Source organism: Pinus tabuliformis, chromosome 7 (genome assembly GCF_031772625.1).
Source record: "Pinus tabuliformis cultivar Carrire ecotype Pingquan chromosome 7, CPIR1, whole genome shotgun sequence".
NCBI lineage: Eukaryota > Viridiplantae > Streptophyta > Pinopsida > Pinales > Pinaceae > Pinus > Pinus tabuliformis.
The window spans coordinates 2,033,205,432-2,033,222,184 of record NC_142293.1 but is presented as its reverse complement, the minus strand read 5'-3'; the positions used below and the strand labels follow the sequence as shown (position 1 = coordinate 2,033,222,184).

At 41.3% G+C, this 16,753-nt stretch overlaps 1 protein-coding gene across 1 annotated transcript in view; it reads left to right on the top strand.

Moving 5' to 3' along the window:
- Positions 1-16,753, top strand: part of LOC149256661 (uncharacterized) — a 255,225-nt gene that overhangs the window by 223,424 nt on the left and 15,048 nt on the right. Inside the window, exons 4-6 of the mRNA XM_089460813.1 lie at positions 832-1,039; positions 1,533-1,669; positions 2,392-2,472. Coding sequence (XP_089316939.1) covers positions 832-1,039; positions 1,533-1,669; positions 2,392-2,472 — 426 coding nt within the window. The remainder of the gene's footprint in view (positions 1-831; positions 1,040-1,532; positions 1,670-2,391; positions 2,473-16,753) is intronic.

Below are 16,753 nucleotides of genomic sequence, written 5' to 3'. Positions count from 1 at the left end.
TTTCTCCACGTTAGCCTAGATGTGGATTTAGGTGGCAACAGGAGATAAATAGGCACGATTTTCTTCCTCACTCTCTGACAATTTTCAGGCTAAAGGAGTTATTAAGGAATTATAGTACTGCACTTCTAGGTGGAAAAAGCCAGTGAAGGCCAAAAGTATAAAATATACGACAAGATATGTTTTTTTGCCTACAGGTCATGGTCTGTAATTACCATAAAAATGTAACTGTCTCTATCTCTTGCACCTTGGCTTTATGTGGCCACTGGCTAACATTTAATTAGATCTTATGTCACTTGTCGATGAAATTTGACACCATATTTTCCCAAGTTCTCAACAATCTGATTGTATTTAATATATAATGTGGCAAAATAAAATATTTGTTTCTGAAAATGATGATCGACAACATTGATTTGTTTTTTAGTCTTTTCATTATTTGTTGCCCAGTTGATCTACCATTCTGATCATTCGTGGAAATTAGTAAATTATCTTATCTTAACTTAGTAATGGTACCACATAATTCAGACAATAGTTTGTGAAGATTGAAGAATAGTAAATAATACCTGTTTTGTTATAAGAAAATTGGCCAGCATGCATTCACTTTCATATGTTTATTGCAAAAAATAATGCATTCCAGAAAGATTCATGTATTTGTTTCCATAAAATAATTACTATATTCATTTTAATTTTTGACACATGATGCTTGAAATCTTCAGAATTTTTGTGGAAATTCGTTTTTCAAGTTGTTTTTGGAAGGCTTCTCCTTCTGCTACAAGATAAAATGGGAGGAATCTCAAAATGACATTTGCTTTGTTGTGATATTTTGCTTGACAGGTCATCTTATATTTTGAATCAAGATAGCTTGCCTTCCTCGTACAGGTCTTTCCTGAATAAACATGGTGGAAAGGATGCCATGATCTTGAAAGGAGTAAAAGAGATTGCATGTTCTAAGCCTTTGACAAGTTTGGCAGGGATAGAGAAATACTACAAGTCAAATGGTGTTGAGCTGAAATTAGATCCCACCATGAAAATTCCATGCTCGGTATTTTCACTTCTCTCTTTACTTTCTGTCGAAATTTTAATGCTGGTAGAATGCGGAAATTATATTCTTGATTGAGAGAAAACTTCTGAATTTTCTATTAAGATATTACAGCATCCAAACTACGAGGAAAGAAAGCAAATAGATTGTTGTACATATGCGTGAAATCTGAGGTCTTTGCATGCCTGTAACGGGTGACAAGATTGAGAAGGAAAGCAAGGGGGTTTGACCTATTTAAGAAAATATAGGAGAGCATAGAATGTGGACTAGGGATCTAAAGCAATAGTCTCAAAAACCGCAAGTCTGCAATATAGTGTTATGTGCACAAAGATGTTAAAGAAGCGAGGAGTATGGTATGCAGTGAAAACTTGCTTTGTTGTCCTTGGGTATTGGGATGCATCATTTTAGTTTTGTGAGCATGCCTGGTTAAGATGACATTATCTTTTATTCTTTTATCTGGTTTATTGAATTTCTTTTACTGCCATTGTTGTTGCAGATTGTGCATGGAAACCAATCTTGTGCTGCCCATGCAATTTCTTTCTTTGTTCAGGCTTATGCAAGGGCATTACCAGTATATCTTCCAGTGTATTTCATCCCAGCTCTCATTGTTCATAGGCAAGGACTTTTGAAAACGTAAGCAACTGACTTGTTCTCCCATTCTTTGTTATCCTTGAGCTCTGTTTTTCTGAGTTTCATTGGTTTTCCGTAACTGCAGGGATTGTAAAGAAAAATCTAACAAGACAATTTCTGTTATTGGTTTATCATTAAGGACAATTCTCAAGCAAGAAGATATTAGGACAAACAGAAGCAATATTCTTTTAACAAAATGATAAATTTGTCCATGAAGATACAAATCATTATGTTATTTTCTTTTATGTGGTCATCATAAGAACGTAAATATATGTATGTTGAAGGCTAGTGGCTGCATTGAACTGTTTTCCTTGCATGGGGATCTTGTATAGCCCCAAATAATTTTCCAGAATGCTTGCTCACATGTTTTTTAAATTATACAACTGTTAGAATTTTAACCCATCCTGAAATTGAAAAAAATTAGATATATCAACAGAGTTACTTGGTCTCTTCTGTAAGATGTGGCAAAATGCTACTATTAAACCTACTCTAAAACACCGGTTCTCTTGATCCACATTTTTACAACTGAACATACAATTTCATAATTACATTGTGAGAGCTACTTTTGATGAGTTACCATCGGAAACTGGGGCTTAATTCATAATATCCATGTGGCAATTTCTCTATTTTCTGCTTTTATATGTGCCATTGAGATGAATTCCAATGCTACATTTTATATGTGCCGTTGAGATGAATTCCAATGCTGTATTTTAATGTGCATACAGGCCTTATACCATCTTGGGCAAAGGGTTGTTTGGCACTGCAAGATCAAGCTTGTTTCTCTCTGTATATTGTACTTCAGCTTGGTGAGTTTCTTTCTACTTCTGTTGTTATCTTTTAAAGTGTTTTTTAACTTCTCTTGCATAATTGTCACCTTAAGAGTTAAAATCAGTTTGTTTATAACTTTATATTAATCTGTATGTTCTTTTCTTGATTCTTTATGCCGTGCTTTTCATCTTAAACATAGCGGTCGCAGTGGACCTTTTCTCAATTAAGATACAGTAATTGGCCACTTCTTCCTCCTGCTTATGATTTTCATTTGTTTCCAAGTTTCATATCTGGTTACCAATGTCACAAACATAGAAATAATGGTGCCTGGTGTTTATTTCCTCAATGTTATGAAGAGTTTTTCTCAGTGGTAACAATATAATGGAACACTCTATAACTAGCACTCTGCTGCGATATGCGGTATATATAGTTACAATGCAATCCTAGTCATAGGTTACTGGTATTTTAGGTACAAGAAAACTACAATTAGGAGCCTTAATCAGAAAAGTTTTACAGAGGATGCACAATTATCTAACAATTGGCCACTTCTTCCTCCTGCTCATAATTTTCATTTGTTTCCGAGTTTTATATTTGGTTACCAATGACAAAAATAGAAAGAATGATGCCCAGTCTTTATTTCTGAATGTTGTGAAGATTTTTTATCAGTAGCAACGATATAATGAAGAATCTGTAACTAGCACATGCTGTGATATGCAGTATTACTATATATAGTTACGATGCAATCCTAGTCATAGGTTACTGGTATTTTAGGCACAAGAGAACTACAGTTAGGAGTCTTAATCAGAAAAGTTTTGCAGAAGATGCACAATTATCTAACACAAGCTGTATAGACAGCAATATAAATTTTTGGCATTTCTAGGAGTTGTGCTTGCACTCCTATATCGTATTTGTTGTCGCTCAAATTGTACACAGAAATGCGACAACGCTGAGGGCAGGGCCTGTCACTCTGATCCCTGCCCTCTCCATTTAAGCTGTCTCCTAAATGCAGGCTAAGGGGTAGTCCCTATGGTTGAGATGATGAACAACATGTTGGGAACCAACAAGTCAATGAGACACAACTGAATGGCCTGGCAACTTGGCTTGAAATTAGGTGGCATGTCTGATTATTCAACACACTTAGATTAGATTCCTTAAGATTATGAATTAGAGATCAGTTGCTGCGGGATGCAAACTTTATTCTAAATGAAGTGCAAGACCTAGATCAAAAGTGTGATGCAGGATCTTGGTTAATTTTAGTTTAGATGCTCTATCTAGATGAGTCCTTCTCAATTCTTTTGGAACTAGTCTCTAATGCAAATTGTGGAGATAAGCACAAAGGAAGGAGGCTAAGGCCTCATTAACGATATCTCCATTAGGGTTCTAACCACCTAGGTACCTCCATTCCTACAAGGGATTGCCTGCAAGAGAACTGCAAGGTCACCTATGTTCACTGCGAATGAGGGTCTAGACTCAAATTTTGTGAAGAAGGTGGTCCTCTCTCTCTTACAACCAAGCTTATGCTTGGAGGTATATTTCAGAGATGTACACCTACCCTAGAATGGAAATGCAATTATGATGTTAAGATTAGATTCAATGAGATCACAAAATATTAAATGCTCCAGTGAGACAATTTTTAACCCACTTGTAACCCAAATGACAAGAATAAGTGATCTGAAAATGGAGGAGGTAGTCAATTTCATCTTCTCCAAAAACAAACAAGGACCGTTCCGACCTATGTCACAGGACACATCCCTCAGGGTCACGTGTCCCGTATTTCACATGTCGGACACGAAATACGACCTAAAACGTGTTCAAAACGGTTTTTATCGTGTCCTCCAACCAAGACACGTGTTTTCGACATGGCGAAAACGTGCCCTAACGTTTTTGCCTTGTAGGACATGTGTCCCACGAAAAGTCACTCATAAGGTCCGCACATGGTTCATATTTTTGGTTTTTTCGGTCATTTTTTGCTGTTGAAACTCGCTGGGGTCGCTGTTGTGTTGGAACTTGGTCATTGTTTGCTCACTAGAGTCGTTGTGTTGCGTTGGAAGTTCCTTTAGTGATTCCCAACTGTCAACTTCACATCGACCTAGGTCCTGGATAATAGCGTTCATGGTTTGGAGCTCATGGTTTGGGGCTTAAATTTCTTGTTTTGGAGCGCATGGGGGCCAGGTCAACATTTTCTTGTATTCCATACGCCCATATCTATATAATTTGTTTCAATGTATTCAAGTGCTTTTTTTGGTGCCGACTGTCATTCATGATTTTTAACTTTTGAAATAGCTTTCTTTATGGTCTCTATAGCTCGATTCATTTGCTTGTTCTCTAAATATCCATCCACAAACATTTCCCATGTTTTGAAATTTGGTTTTCCTCCTTTTCCTAAAACATGTTCAAGAAAGACTTTGCGGGCTGCCTTTTCAATCATTCATTTTGTGATATAGGCATCAATTAGTACATTGGGAACTCTGATATCATAACTTAGGCCATCAAATTCCCACTCTTCAAAACATTTTTCGACTCCCTGCATATCTCCAAGTTTGACCAATGAAGAAAGCATGCATATATAGCCATTGTATTATTTTAATTGCAAATTTTAATGGCTACAGAGTTGACTTAAATATGTAGCGCTCTACCTAGGTGAGTCTATCCTGCAATTGCCCACTTTTTCCAGGATGTGCAACGTGAGTAAGTCAGATTCATATACTAGTCAACAAGAGAGCTAGAACTACTGAGAAATAAAATATCAGTCTGATGTCACATGTGCATTGAGAGACCCTATGTCACCCTTTGCAAGCATGTCAGTGACATGGCACCCCTAAGGGTAAGCTTTGACATCAAAGAGGGATGTGCTAGTCGTCCTAACTCATCTCAATGATAACCATCCTCATCTGTGCTTTGGAAGAAGGCACCATCCACCAAAATAGGGTCAAGGCCAGCCACGGGGCATCTTCAGTCCATTTGGGCATATCATCAAATAGTCCAACGTCCAAGCTTTTAAGTTTAGTGTTTTAGCATTTGGAGGCTCATCAAGGGGTGTAGTATCACGTGGAATTAACTCAAGGCTCGATGCTCATCTTTGGAGGGCCAAGGTTGGGGCCACAAAGTTAGGTTTGCTTTAAGAAAGGGGCAAAGAACCTATTGGAAGGTTTTGAAGAAGAATGAAGCTATCTCTTAAGGAATCTCTACTACATATGTGATATCACCTAAACAAACCTCTCAAGATCAAGCGAGATAAACTTATTTAGGGACAAATAACCATTAAAGTATCATAGTGAAAACTTTGGAGTCCCTCAAAAGCAAAAAAATAAAAAAAAATCATTGTTTTTAGTTCACAGGTCGCTGTCATCCAACCCGGCCGAGTAGGCTCGGACTTGGCCGAGCCGACCAGTTTATTACCGAGCCGACCGAGTTGTTAGACAACTCGGCCAGCTCGGTAATAACCCGGTCGGCCGAATCGGTTCACTGGCCGAGTCGACCCGGTGAGGCCTTGACTCAGACCAACTCGACCGAGTTGGCCGAATCTTAAAACACTGATGTGCAATACGCAAAGTGCCCCTATTGAGATCCTTGATTTGGTTCTCAATCTGTTTAATAAGTTAATAACATGAAGATTCAAGAATGAACATTGCACTGTGAGTAATGAACATAATTGATGTAGTAAATTAATAAACTAATACTATATTTCAGTAACTTAATATGGATTTGGAACTATATATATATATATATATATATATACACAAAACGTGTCCCTCGTGTCCTATTTCCGGGGTCGCTGTGTCTCATGTCGAATACTCATATTTACATGTCCTCCGTGTCTCGTGTCCTCGTGTCATGTGACTTAGGTTCTGATGCTTTGTAAGGAAAACGGGTCTTAACATAAAATAGGTTTTCAAAAGTTCTCTTCAAGTTATGAGGTAAACTTAACATGTAAACTTAGCATAAGACTCTTCACATGTAAACTTAAGCATAAGCAACACAACATCACATAACTCATACATGCATACATGAAGAGTAGAACAAAGGATTTGTTGACGGAGTTCACCCCTCCTGGGCAACATCTCTAAGCCTGCCAACATAGCTAGACCGCTCCATATATTTAGTGGAAAAAGGAGTATATAAAAGTTTGTTGATAAAACATGTGGCTATTTCCCCTTCAAGGAAATGTTCTCTTGCAAAGAACTGTGGCATAAAAGAACAACACAAGGTGTCTTCTACAAAGACCATATACTCCAACTGAAAATGAGCTTACATGAGCATGAAAGCACTTCAATTCCACATTGAAGAGCAAATATAAAACTTTCCTCAACAAAACATAGTGAGAAAAGTATAGAAGCGCTGAACCCTGAAAGTAACAACTGCTGCAGTAAACTTTTGAAGGTAAGAAAACTCCTACAAAGCCTTCTCCATGCTCAAACACCTTCAAGAACTGCTCCAAAACCCTGATTGATCCATACACCCATGAACTTGAACTTGCAAAAAGATTCTTTAGATGTGCCCAAATCAGAAAATAGAGGTCACAATTGGATTCAGAATGTCCAAAAACCCCTAGGTAGACTCTTCTTGAGCTCCAAAACACTAGAAGCTCACAAAGATATGGCTTTTCAAGCTCTCCATGTAGTTTCACTGTTATCAGTCCTACAAATCAGACCAACAAACTAAATATCCTACAAATCAACCTTTTTTTTTGCTAACGAGGTGACGATTTCACCCTCTGCCGGTGCAATTTGTTGGACAATTAAATTGCCCAATAACCCTTAAGGGTGAAAAATAAGGCCACATGGGCTCATAAGGCCGCGAGCTGGGCCTTAACGCACGCCCCTGCCGACCTAGTCCCTTGAATGTTGGGCTACGGTTATATTGGGCGCCATGGGACCAAGGGCTGAGCCCCTTAACTCTTGCGTGCCGATCACATGGATGGTCATGGGACCTTGGGGTTGGCCCCCTTATCTACACTCCCTTCATAAGCAGTTTGCAGAGGTCCTGTGTGGTGGCATATGTCCATGGGGTTGGAGCTCCCGCCTAGCTCCTTCTCCATTGGCGCCTACCATCGTAGCTTGTGGCCTCATGGAGATTGGGTGAGCAGGGGCTAGGCTAGTGGTAAGCCCCTCCTCTCCAACGTGGCTTTCAATTCCATGTTGTGGTCATGTGTGGCGTATGGGACCAGGGGCCGGGGCTTGTCGTCGGGCCTCGCTTTCCGACATGTGGTATGGATGCGACAGGGGGCTGGGGCTGGTAGCCCAGTCCCTTCCCCCCAAACGACGCCATATGAAAACTTAAATAGTAGTTCTCAACTACATAGGTTAAGACCCACCGATGGCAGACTTGGTAGAGCGCTCCGTTGATGAACTAGAGGTCAGGGGTTCGAATCCCGCTGAGCCTCTGGCCGACCATTGCTAAATTTTTTGACTATCCCGAGGTGCTACGTGGCAGCCCATGATTGGCCCACGTGGTACCCTACCATTGGCCCACGTGGTACCCTATCATTGGCCCACGTAACCAAACTGTCAACTAATCAAACTCGACCTCAAATCGACAAATCACAACTTGCCACTTGGCGACATGGGTTGGTCTGTACCTGCATGGTCACCCTGCTGACTCAAATGTACAGTCAACCATTCAACAACCTGCTCCGATTTTTTTTAGTTGTTGGGCCAAACGATTAGAACACAATAACTTGAGCATACGGTGTCGGATTGAGGTGAAACGAACGTCATTGGATTCAGAACGACGAACACTTCAACTTGATGCTGGTTTCAAGACTCTTTGGGCACTTTTGTTTTTGAGCTAAAATTTGATCACCTGATCAATAAGCATCTAAACACAAAGTCATAAAAATACCAATAGTAACTTGTAGAGCATTTAAAAAAATTATCTCAATAAAACAATCTTTAACAAAATCAATATGCTTGTTAAGAGGTTATTTGATGACACAATATTAGCAATGACTCCAAAGTGTCTATTAAGGTTCTACTTCACTTATAATATGAAGCAATTAGGAGAAAATGAGACTGCAATGCCCTTTAAGCACATTGAAATGAGCACAATGAAATATCTAATAGTGAAATGCAATGATAGGATGTAAACAATAAAGACTAACTATGCATTGATGGAAGGATGCTTCACAATGCTATCTCTTTGAAAATGCACCAGACTTTAACAAGTTAGATCAGATTGCTTTCAACATGAAATCAGTCCCAAATCTTGCATGAGAAACTTACAAAAACAAGTTATTTTAAGGCCTTAGTTAATGTGTGTTACTTCTTAAAGTTATTAGGCTTATTTAGATATGTTTTTAGGCTTCTTTAGAGTGATTAACACTTGACTTGAAGTTTCTAAGTTTACTTAATTTAGAAACCCTTCATGCACTTTTTCTGATTTATTCCTACCTACTTGTTATTTTCCTTTAACAAGTTATTTACAAAGTAAATACTGAAAATAAACACCAGTGCATGCTCAACATATTACAGATCAACAACTAAACGAAACAAGAACAAACACACCACATGACACCATTATTTTTGGACCAATGTCCCCAGAAATGCCCAATGCAGGAAAACCGGTGCGACTGTCTGAGGGTTTTCTTATTAAGCAATATCAGAGTACAATCTGGGTGCCGAAACTGGCCTATCCAACAAAGAATTTCCTTAGCAGCTATATCTCACAGTTTGAGAGAAATCTCCTGGCTGAAACCCTGGAAAACCCTTTCGGCAGTTCCTCGGCACAAAACTGCTCTGCAACCCCAGCGTCTGCCCAAATTGGACTATGTCAGCTCCTCTCTGTCTCACATTGGCCCTGCATTAGCCCCAAGCGGCCCTGTGTCAGCTGCCCTGGCCCCTCTAGTGCTCTGCGCAGTACTTAGCTGCCTCTGTGTGGCCCTGTGTGAGCCCTTCTTGGCTCTGCATCACCCTCCTTGCCTGTTGCGCTGCTCTCCTGGCACAATCTCTGCCTTCTCTGTTTCTCTATACTCAATGTCCCTTAGCTGCTATTCCAATCACTGATTCTATCTCTCTTAGCAAACTCTGCTCTAGAGAATAGAATGACTGATCACTCTGGTGTATTCTCCAAGTGACCCTCAAGCCTCCTCTTATACTTTTCCTGTTGACATCTCAACGACTGAGATTAAGTCCCTAATTAATGGCTAAGATTAGATCTGGCTTGATCCATGTCTTTTGGACCACTCTAACACAGATTCATATTAAAACACATTAATATTTTATTTTCCCTAAGTTTAGACTTAGGGACTCCTTTAAAAATATTAATTATTTTAATATCTCTTGATCTGTTTAGAATCTGCCCAAACCCTTTCTGGGTATTGGAGATCTCATGTGCCCCAACCTCTCCACCAAATTTTGTGGCTAGAGCACATCCGATGCTACCCCAATTCAACACTCTCTCTTAGCGAGGACTGTGCTTTAGCAATACTCCTCACTGAGTATTACTCTGATCATCTGACATCGGTACCTGTGTTGATGCTAGGCCTTCCTGCCCAACATCCTCTGCACTAATGCCTCCTATACTGCTGCCCATGGTTCTGCCACTGTCATTGCTGCATCTGTACGACAACTCCCTCTGCATCCTTGTTGTTGCTGGTCCTTCCTCCCAACACTGCATCTGCACTGCACCTCCTCTCATCATGTTGCATCGTGCTGCCCACTGCTGCACTGCAACTCAATTACTGAGAAGTAACTAACCGATCTCCCAACTGACCTCCCTGTTGGGCTAGAGACACCCATTAATGTTGAAGCTCCCTCTGCCACTGACATGTGCTTCCTCTCCGACCTCTGCGCTGCTGTAATAACTCCCTGCATCTCGCACCGTTGCACACCTCTCTATGCCTTCTTGCACTGGTGCAACACTCCTGTGCCTTTCGCACTGCTGCAGCCTGCTAGCTCTGCGCTGTTTCGGGACTTCTGCACTGTAGCTCTCTCTGCCGCTCCATCCGCATTCGTCTCTACCCACTCAGCCAGTCCTGCTACTCCTCGTCGGGGACCCTATAGCACGATGTAATCCAAGAGGCTGGGTATCTCGAGGATCCTGCGGCTGCCCCTCATCGCCTGTAGTCCACCTGACTACAACTTGATGTCTCCCCACTTCCGCTCAAGTGGTGCGTGTGCACTCATGGCACAGTCACTGTCTATCAAAACATCCTTCTCTACCCGTGCTGGCGTTGCCTTAGTCTCGGAAGACTCTCCCTTACTCTTCTTCCTTGGGCACTGGGTCGCATAATGACCCATCTCCCCAAAGTGGAAGCACTTGATCTTGGAGAGATCTTTCTTCTTCCGCTTCTCTTGCTTTTCGTCAGATGCTAGGGCCACATCCTCCTCTTGCTGCTGAAGTTTGATCCCTTTGCTGCTGCTACCTGTCTTTGACTGCCGTCTGATCTCTTCCTGGCGAAGAGCTGCCCACATCTCGTCCCAAGGTAGGAGAGTCCCTCTGCCCAGGATACTATGGACAAACGCTTCCCAATCTTCTGAGACAACATTCAGGGCTGTCCTCACCATAAGCTCCTGACCCGGTGTCACTCCTATAGCAGTCAACTGGCCTCAGACCTCATTTAGTCCTTCGAGGAAGGTGTTAATTGATTGACCCTCGGGACAACTGTTTTCTGCTGCTATTGCTCCGCTCAGCTAATGTCTTTTAGTCCTCCTGTGACCTGCCATCACGCTCTGATACCACGTTGAAGTTTCTAAGTTTACTTAGTTTAGAAACCCTTCGTGTAGTTTTTCTGATTTATTCCTACCTACTTGTTATTTTTATTTAACAAGTTATCTACAAAGTAAATACTGAAAATAAACACCAGTCCATGCTCAACATATTACAGATTAGCAACTAAAAGAAACAAGAACAAACACACCACATGACACTATTATTTTTGGACCAATGTCCCTGGAAAAACCCAATGTGGGAAAACTGGTGCAGCGATCTGAGGGTTTTCTTATTAAGCAATATCAAAGTACAATATGGGTGCCGAAACTGGCCTACCCAATAGAGAATTTCCTTAGCTGCTATACCTCACAGTTTGAGAGAAATCTCCTGGCTGAAACCCCGGAAAACCCTTCCGGCAGTTCCTCAGCACAAAACTGCTCTGCAACCCTAGCGTCTGCCCAAACTGGACTGTGTCAGCCCCTCTTTGTTTCACGCTGGCCCTGCGTCAACTCTGGGAGCCTCTGCGTCAGCTGCGCTGGCCCCTCTAGTGCTCTGTGTGAGACCTTCTTGGCTCTGCGTCACCGTCCTTAGCTGCTGTGCTGCTCTCCCGGCACAATCTCTGCCTTCTCTGTTTCTCTGTACTCACCCCTCAGCTGCTTTCCCGATCACTAATTCTATCTCTCTTAGCAAACCCCGTTCTAGAGAATAGAATGACTGATCACTTTGGTGTATTCTCCAAGTGACCCTCAAGCCTCCTCTTATACTTTTCCTGGTGGCATCTCAACGGCTGAGATTAAGTCCCTAATCAACGGCTAAGATTAGATCTGGCTTGATCCATGTCTTTTGGACCACTCTAACACAGATTCATATTAATACACATTAATATTTTATTTTCCCTAAGTTTAGACTTAGGGACTCCATTAAAAATATTAATTATTTTAATATCTCCTGATCTGTTTAGAATCTACCCAAACCCTTTCTGGGTATTGGAGATCTCATGTGCCCCAACCTCTCCACCAAATTTCGTGGCTAGAGCACATCTGATGCTACCCCAAATCAACAACTTGATTATGCGAATGTTTGATTATTCTTCAGATCTGGTTATTTATGACAGTCAAGGAGAGAGAGAGGACTAGAGGAATCAAACCCTCAAGGCATAAAGACCTTGCTCCAATGGCAAACTTACCTTGTTGAGGCAGGCTTGAGGCACCAAATGAAATGACTTGGCAATGATTTAGCTTTTGAATACCTGCAACCACAAATGATTAGCTCGTAAACAAGGCAGAAGGTCACCAAACCCCATGACTAGGACAAGATGAGCCTCTTACGATAGCGATGAAGGAAAATGACTTAAAAAAATGTGATGTGAGTGCAAGACACATAGAAACACAATGGATTAGCCATAAAAAAATTTCACATGATAAAACAAGCAGATGGCTAGGGCTGTGTGAAGTAACAAAACTTATAGCTAGTTGTTTTTAATGTAAAAATACACAAAAGGTATTCTGTAATAATAATTTATTATATATAAAAAATGTACAAGTATGTAGAATGTTACAATGAGGACCCACATATACACTAGGCAGGTGTCCCTTCACAATTGGGCATGTCTTTTAGACATGCATTTTCACTTAACTTAATGACTATTTAACATAATCATCATTTCATTATTATTTATATTTATTTATGTTTATCTTATTTTATACAATTTATGTTCATAACATTGCCCCTTCCTTCAAAAGCTTTGTCCCCAAAGCTATATTGCTGGCAATTGTCTTTGTGGTTGTCATCTCAGCATATGGAAATTCACCGTCACCAGTAGCTCAGCTTCTATAATTCGCTAGTAACTATGTTTTGAGTCCACGGTTATGTCTACTCTTGAAACTAGGCTTATGTCTATTTTATATATATATTTATATATTTAATTGAATTCATTAAATTAATTATATTAATAATTAATTAAAAAATATTGTAATTATATAACTGTATGACTTATATATAAACCTATATAGTTATATAACCCAACGGACTTTATAATTATGTGAGTTTATATAATCCACGGTGACTGGGTTGACGACCAGTCGCGTCCTTTGACTAGGGAACACGTCGCTTGACTGCGGAATGGACGTCTCATTTTAACATGGCCGTTCCAGAACAATGATGGGGCAACAAGGTTTCCTGTCGGAATAGTGGTCAGTGTATAGCCATTTGTCAGGCGGATTATATGACGAAAGTAACAGATGTGAATTCGGCTAGGTTGATTTGGCTCTCTAGGTCATCCTACGAGATTCGATAGCATTAACTAAAATGTTGCTTGAAACGTTAGCGAGAGTAATGGGTGTCTCAGTCCCGACCTCCTTCATCATTTCCCTCAGTTTCTCATTTTCTTCCATCCACTTCTCATGATCTTTTTCTTCCTGCAATTTTCCTTCACATTGCAAATTCCTTGATTCTGGTTCATTTGTATTAACGTCGTGTGCATCCTCGACCTTATTGTTTGCTGTTGAAATTTCTAAGTCTAACCGTGAGAAATTTTATCTATATTCTTCTGGTTTATTTCTCCTACTTGTTAATTACCAACAAGTTATTTAAACATATAAACATTGAAATAAACACAATACAGTCTCAACCATCTATAGATCAATAGCTGAAAGAAATAGCAAACACACAAGTGACACCGTTATTTTTGGACAACTCGTCCCCAGAAAAACCCAACTTGGGAAAACCGGTGCAGCAATTCTGAGGATTTTTTATTATGCAATATATCTTTGAGTACAAGTGGGTGCCAAACTGGCTCACCCGACAAAGAAAAATAACCGACAATAATACCTCTCTATTCGGAAGAAGATATTCAGAAAAGCTGCCCCACGAAACCCTCTCTAGCACAATTGAAGCTCTGCGTCAGCCTCAAAACTCTATGTCAGCCCTCTGAGGCACTGCGCAGCCTCTACGACTTTCTGCGTCACTCCTTCTGCCTTTTGTGTGGATGACACAGGCCCTTTGGCCTCTACGCTGTCTTAGCTAGCCTCTGTGTGGTTTGCTCTGGCTTCTGCGTCTGCCTCTCTGCCTCTGCGCTAGTCTCTCAGCATTGTCTCTGCCTCTCTGTCCAATACTCACTGCCCCTCGCTGCAAACTGTTAATTTTAGGTATGTTCTATGCTAGAGCAATTTATTTCAATTTCTTTTCCACATTAACAATCACATCAGCATAAAGTAAACTGCAGATAGAACATAAATATAAATCGCAGAAGACAAGCCAAGACAAGAGGACACAAGATGTGGCGCTAGCCAGGGACAAACCCCAATGTGGGGAAACTCTTGATCAATTCTTCTTTTATGTTCTTCAAAGTTTAGCAGAGAAAGTGAGAGAGATAGTACATTTACAATAGAAGTCAATCACTTTGACTTTTGATATCGGCATGAGATCAGTTGAAGACATATTGCTTCAACTGATTCTCTAAGGTGACTCGTTCACCTATCATAGTGTTGCATCTCGTCTATTTGCTGCACATTACCGTGTGACACCTTGTTGTACTGTCACATGTGTTGAACCTTGATGATTGAGCTACTGTCATCTTCATGCTGCTCATCACGCTGCATCTTCCATGGTCTTATTCATCATCAAGCTGCCCATGCTCATGATCTCATTCATCATTATGCTGCCCATGCTCATATCATCATGCATCATTACGCTGCCCATGCTCATATCATCATGCTGCTTATTACGCTACTCATGATCTCATACATCATGCTGCCTTCCTTTGGAGACAGATGCTCCGGCTGTTTCGGTAGTTCCGGCTTTTCCAACAGTTTCAACAGTGCCGACATTTCCAAATTTTCCGGCTTTAACGGCTTTTCCGGTATTTCCGGCTTTTCCGGTGTTTCTGACAGTTCCGGCAATTCCTACTTTTCCGGCTTTTCCAGCAGTTTCAGCTTTTCCGGCTTTTCCTTGGGATCTCTCCTCCTACTAAAACTAAAACTTAGACAAGTAGAGAGAGGAAGAGATCCAAGTGTGTGTAGAAATGACTTGAAGTCCTCTTCTATTTATACTAAAACGTAGAGGTTGAATAGACATGACTGTTGGGCTTCTGAGCCTACATAAGTTGTTGGCCGACTTAACAATTTGTCCATAACATAAATAAATTCATAACTTCATAAATACTTATCAGAATCGGATGATCTTTAGATCAATCCTACACCTCTCAATGAGAGGGATCCAATAAAAATATCAGCTACCATAAATAATATGACCCACATGGAGTTTGGCCCTAGTTGCCAATTTTAACACTCCCTCTCAACTAGGGAGAACTCCATCCGCTGATCCATATGTCCAACTGTACTATCTCTACTATCAATGCCCTACACTGCGCTGCTCAGCTCTACTCAGCTCTGCTAGCTCTGCTCTGCTCTGCTTAGCTTTGCTGGCTCAGCTCAGCTCTGCTGGCTCAGCTCAGCTCTGCTGGCTTTGCTCAGCTCTGTTGGCTCTGCTCAGCTCTGCTGGCTTTGCTTAGCTTTGCTGGCTATGCCCTGCTCTGCTCAGCTCTGCTAGCTTTGCTCAGCTCTGTTGGCTTTGCTCAGCTCTGCTGGCTTTGCTCAGCTCTGCTGGCTCGGCTCTGCTCTACTCTGCTGGCTCTGCTCTGCTCAACTTAGCTCTACTGAACCATGAAGAAGAAGATTGATAAAGAATGTGTCATACCATTCTCCACTGACCCGAAGTCAGCCTCAAAGTGTGTACCACTGGTCCCAGACCAGTCCCCAACCGACCCGAAGTCAGTGTCATAGTAGGTACAACTCCTACCACTGGTCCTAGACCAGTACTCTGCTGACTCGAAGTTAGTCTCAGAGTATGTACCATTGGTCCCAGACCAGTCTTCAACCGACCTGAAGTCAGTGTCATAGTGGGTACAACTCCTACCACTAGTCCCAGACCAGTACTCTACTAACTCGAAGTCAGTCTCAAAGTATGTACCACTGGTCCTAGACCAGTCCTCAACCGACCCGAAGTCAGTGTCATAGTAGGTACAACTCCTACCACTGGTCTCAGACCAGTACTCTACCGACTCGATGTCAGTCTCAGAGTATGTACCACTGGTCCCAGACCAGTCCTCAACCGACCTGAAGTCAGTGTCATAATGGGTACAACTCCTACCACTGGTCCCGTACCAGTATCATTGATCCCATATGAATGAAGGGGTACAACTCCCACCAGTGGTCCCAGACCAGTATCATTGATCCCAGATCAATGAAGGTCATCCTGGCATAGGGAGTACAGTAGATACAACGATGCATCCATCGGTACTACTATGGTCCCTATCCTCATTTCCTTGCTCATTGATCAGATGAGAGGTACTTCCCATGAGTCCCAGACTGCATGGGTAGGATGCCTCAACTGGAGAACTTAATCAATCCTGTCCTCATAGGAGAACTAATCTTCCTGCTACACAATCACCATGGAGAACACATCATCCAAGCCTCACAGGAGAACTAATCATCCTGCTACACAATCGTCATGGAGAACACATCATCCAGACCTCACAGGAGAACTAATCATCCTACTACACAATCGTTATGGAGAACACATCATCCAGACCTCATAGGAGAATTAATCATCCTGCTACACAATCGTCATGGAGAACACATCATCCAGACCTCACAGGAGAATTAATCATCC